Raw genomic sequence first — 4764 nt, 5'->3', positions numbered from 1 at the left:
GCTACCTGTAATGCTTATGAATAAATTACATTTAAGTACGAATTGTTCGTTGATTTCAACGCTACCCCAGATGCTCTGCTGCGCATTCGCATCACCTCCCAAGACCAGAACCAAAGTCCCTTCCGAGCGTTCCGCTGACGTTGGAACTATCCTGTCGTGTTCCAGGTAAATCGAGGCCAGTCTGACCTTTCGCCCATTCTTCTCCAGGCTGACGGTCCTCGTCCCCGAACTGAGGCAGAAACAGTATTTGTATTTTGATACTTGCAAGGCTAGAGGCGCTTGGTGAACCTAACGTAGATCAACTTACCATAAATATTGCCTTGGAACTAGCATCTCGGAATGATGGAGGCGGTCCGGGATTCTCCCGTGGTACGCTGACGGCACTACTCGCCATTTCAACCTTCAAGTGGGCTCTAAGTGCCAACTCTTCGCCCTGATTCTCATCCAAAACACCCAGTAGGAACCGGTTCTTTGCTATTTCAGCAAATGAGGGACCTACCATCATTCTGGCTCTTTTCGTCTTATTTTTCGCCACATCGATCAACCCGTTGCGTAACTAGTAGAGCACTATCGTAATTTTCCACTTCATTCGCTTACTTCTTCATTTTGAAAATAGCCATTTCAGCTCTTCTCCCTATACCGCCTTATTGCGCCTGTTTTTATCTACAGCGGCCATAGGGTACACTTTGTCACACCAGCTGCTTCTACGATGTAGAGAGACACTCACTTTCTGTATTGTCCCAGTTATTCACACAGGTAAATAACAGCCGGAATTGTTGTGACTTCATACCCATTTCCCATTGCATTCCGAGCATGAACTTGTATCAATCACATTAGGTTGTTCCGATGTCTGAATGTTTGGCCGACCTTCTCTTGAATATCGCTGAAACTGGACCTGAAAACCCCGGTGTGGAGTTCTAGACTTACATTAATACGAACCACCTTGGCGATTGAGGAGAATGGATGGCGTAAGGGCTTGCGGGCGGGAGGAAGTTGAATTCATGTGTTGACAGATTGTTCAAAAACCACAGAAAACGTAGGGGTAGGTGTCTATTGCCATGAATTAGGAATAAAACAGGTCATTCAAACTACTAAACTACTTTGGCACCTTCCAAGCGGAATTTACGACATTAAAAAAGAACTTCTCAACTACAGCAACGCTTAGAAAAAACTAATTATTTTTTATGTGTTCACAACACCATGGACACAAAGTATCCCGGGCCATGCTTAGGTCACCTCATCTGCAATTGATTGTAGATTTATGGTGAGTCTCGTAATTGGTCACAATTTGTTAGCTAACCACGCGCTTAAAATGCGTTTGCAGAGTGGTGATAACTGAAGTGCGAAACGGAAAAGATAAGGGTGGAGCACATAATATGCCATTGTCGACCCTTGTCAAATTTACGTCTGAACTGCTTTGGGGAGGCGTTTCTCACTTACCTAGAGCATGCAACAAAAGACGGGTTCATCATGGATGGTTGTTTTATCTGCTAACACTACAGTCGAAAATATTTGTCTATGTGAGGCTTTTATTAGCCAGCCAGTCCCACCTACCTATCTAATACGATGCAATTAAAATAATAAGCGATTAATTACATTTTTTCATACATACTTACATAACCGGAGAGTTTTTATTTGTATGTTGCCGAAAGTTATTTAGCAACTGTATATTTTTATGGATTTAACTAAAGTGGATATAAAATATATATTTGTACATGTATACTTATGTTTGGGTATTGGTTGTGCGTGAATATTTGCAAAAGTGTGTTGACTGCCTTACTGTACTGTAATATTTTCTCATGAATACCGCGTTCTTTTCGCTTGAATTAAACATCTAATGAACGACAATTTGCAGTTCGAGCATTTCTTTGCCGCAGTTTGTAAGTAACTGCATTTCGGAAGCGGACAACAACAGCATTTGGCCGCTGTGACAGACATCTTTGACTTCTTGCGAACGCCGCACCGAATACATCTCACCCGAATGCACCATGTGACAAACGGGCACATGACCCGACCGTGACCACACCGTTAAACTGACTGCGACGTGGAACTCTTCTGGCACAATGCCGGTCAACCATATCATCAAGTACTCGGTATTAGCTTCACTCTCCCAGAAATTCGGATACTCGTGTGCGTCAATACCACACAAATCCGAGAGCCGAATACGCGTACTCATCACTAACAATGGCAGAAAATCTTTGAATTTGCTGCTTCCGAGATCGGTAATTTTGTCGCGTATCAGGTAGAGTAAGTGGCATTTGCTATTGCCGCAATGAGCCAACTTCGGGTCGAGAAAGAAATTTTTGCACTGGCGTGGCGCTATGCGCTCCATGGGCAACATGCTGTGATCAACTATCAAATGCTTATTAAAGTCGGAAACGAAGATCATGCGTTGACACGATGACTCAGGACACTTGATGGGCGATCGAGGGATGGTCAGGTGGTAGGCGGGTGTCGGTTTTAAATTAATAAGTCGGCCCTTGGCGTGCAGAAGCTCCGATTCCATAATGTTGGAGCAAGTGACGAGTTGGAATTGAGGAGGTGGCTCGGAACATGGAAAATTGTTCGATTGGTGGGTCACACCACTGAGTGGCTGGCCTATAGGTGGATTGTAAAAGGCGCGATGCGTGTTCGAGAGCTGTGCCATGATATCAATGCTCGGTTTCTCGGCAGGCAGTTCGCATGAGCACGTTTGGTCCAGGTGTTTTCCATTAATCAAAGGCATTGTTGGTTCAACTAATGCAGGTAGCTCCAATTGATCCATTATCTTAAAATACTTCTTCGATTGGTCAATTATGGGCTTTTCACTTACAGTCAGGGTGCGCGGGTTCTCTTGGAATGTCTCTAATACCTTCTGCATGCGCAAATCAATACTAGGGCGTGCTATCTTGTCCGGATTTGGTATGGTGTCAGGTGTAGGTGCCGCTACGCCAACTGCTTGCATTACAAAATAATCAGGCGGCAAGTACTTGGCAGGAAATTCCGTTTTCTTGGTGCTGGCCAGAGTTGGTTCCGATTCAGTGGATACCGAAGCAGTAGCTGTTTGAATGGGTTGGCGGCGATTATGTAAGCCATCTGCAGGCTCACAGGCACTTTCTTGACAACTATGGCTGAATGAATAGGCTGGAAACTGACATAGCGCAAGTGGTCCGTAAGTGCGGAGATAACTCTCTACCAGCTCAGCGGGCTGTGCTGTATTGCGCGACTCGAAATCGTGCAACTTCTTCGTAGATAAAGATTCTTGAGATTCATAGTTTCGACTATGCGTCGTGGTGCTCGTACTGAGAGGCTCGTGCTTTGTTTTTATAATAGGATGGATTGTACCACCGGAGAAGTAGTTTTTCATACTTTCAGTTGACTCCATAAAACGGATCTCTGAAGTATGTATTACGTCCTCCGTCTCCTAGATTTAAAAAAGCGTAAGCGTTATACTATGCTTCATTTTATTTATGCACGTAATTACTTACGTCAGCCCCCACACTTTCTTTCGTTCTCTCCACACCAGGTCCACAGGCACCGTCACACGAAGTGCCGCAGAGATTTGTATGCTCAGTTGTTAGTTGTATGCTTTTAGGTGCTTCTATAACTTCCAATGAATCGCGCGCCTGCATTAGGCGCATGAAACCGTTTTCAGTTAGAAATTGAAATGTGAAATTCGAAGCCGACTGTGGTTGATGATTACTGCCGAAGAATAACGTATCCATTTGAATACGCTCCTGTGCGTTTGGTAGGTACTGATTCATAGACATGGGTATCGACATGGACAAAGACATTGGTGTGTAGGAAGGAGACAACGATGCAGCAGCTGTGCCGGTGGCAGCCCCCGTCGCTGTTGCAGTTGGGATACCATCAAAAGTGTGACTTGGTGTTGGCGCTCGATATTGTGAAGGCAAAATTTGCACATCATCCGTTTCACTTTGGTCTTCGCTCATGGAATCATGCGACTCATGCATACTCAACTGCTCCTGCGAAATACTAGACTGGGTCTCCATGTCGTTGAAGAATGCTTTCGGAAAAATGCATGATGAGGCTGATTCAAGTGTAGCAGTAGTAACTGGATGGCTTTTCACGTCTATACTTGGTGCTGTGGGCATCTGCCCAGAGATAGGAAAATTTCGGGTCATGGGCGATGTGTTCCTGTTGCGGTGATTGAAGTTCATCTGAACAAAGAAGGTGTGCTCCTCACAAATACCGCACTGGCCATCGGTGCGATCATTGCAATCCACGCATTGCATATGCTCATTACCGCACAGATAGCCTCCGAATGGAGTGGTCTTCGGACCTATTTTATTCACTTTGCACGTGGCACAATTCATAATTTAGCCTCACTCTTTCGGATAGACAATGGTTAATGTTTCCAAGCAGCTCGAAATGCTTTCTACAATAGCAGACCACTCTTGCACTAGCAATATTTACTTTGTTTACAATAATTATGTAGAAAATAAAGGCGACTAAATTTTATAAAAACGCGTAAAATTTTGTGTGCCAAATAAGAAAAAGTGTGCTTATGATTGATGGAAGATATTGAAATTAAATGAAAAAGTGTCATGATGTAGACACCTGTGTCAGAATTTGAAATGAGGCAGCACATGAAAAAGAAATCCATTTTTTGGCGATTTTTCAATACTTATGTACATGCATATGTATGTATGCGCAAACATATAAAGGAGCAAATATCCGTCTATGTGAGAGGAGCTTTGAAGTTTATTTTAGTTCATTACATTCCCACCCCAAACTGCTTAATGAGCTCAACTTCTTTCTCAT

The 4764-nt window shown here is 43.8% G+C and overlaps 1 protein-coding gene across 1 annotated transcript; it reads right to left on the bottom strand.

The window, feature by feature from the left end:
- Positions 1-1834: 1834 nt before the first annotated feature.
- LOC108363190 (uncharacterized) lies at positions 1835-4316 on the bottom strand. The gene is made up of 2 exons (XM_017616472.1): positions 3468-4316; positions 1835-3403 (listed from the first exon to the last, which is right to left on the bottom strand). Exons 1-2 carry the CDS (start codon positions 4314-4316, stop codon positions 1835-1837), a joined length of 2418 nt encoding a protein of 805 aa, XP_017471961.1.
- Between the last annotated feature and the right edge of the window lie 448 nt (positions 4317-4764).

This window comes from Rhagoletis zephyria, unplaced genomic scaffold, assembly GCF_001687245.7.
Source record: "Rhagoletis zephyria isolate East Lansing unplaced genomic scaffold, Rhagoletis_zephyria_1.1 Rzeph_scaffold_01212, whole genome shotgun sequence".
Lineage (NCBI taxonomy): Eukaryota > Metazoa > Arthropoda > Insecta > Diptera > Tephritidae > Rhagoletis > Rhagoletis zephyria.
Note: the sequence above shows the minus strand (reverse complement) of the source record. Positions and strands in the feature narration are given on the sequence as shown.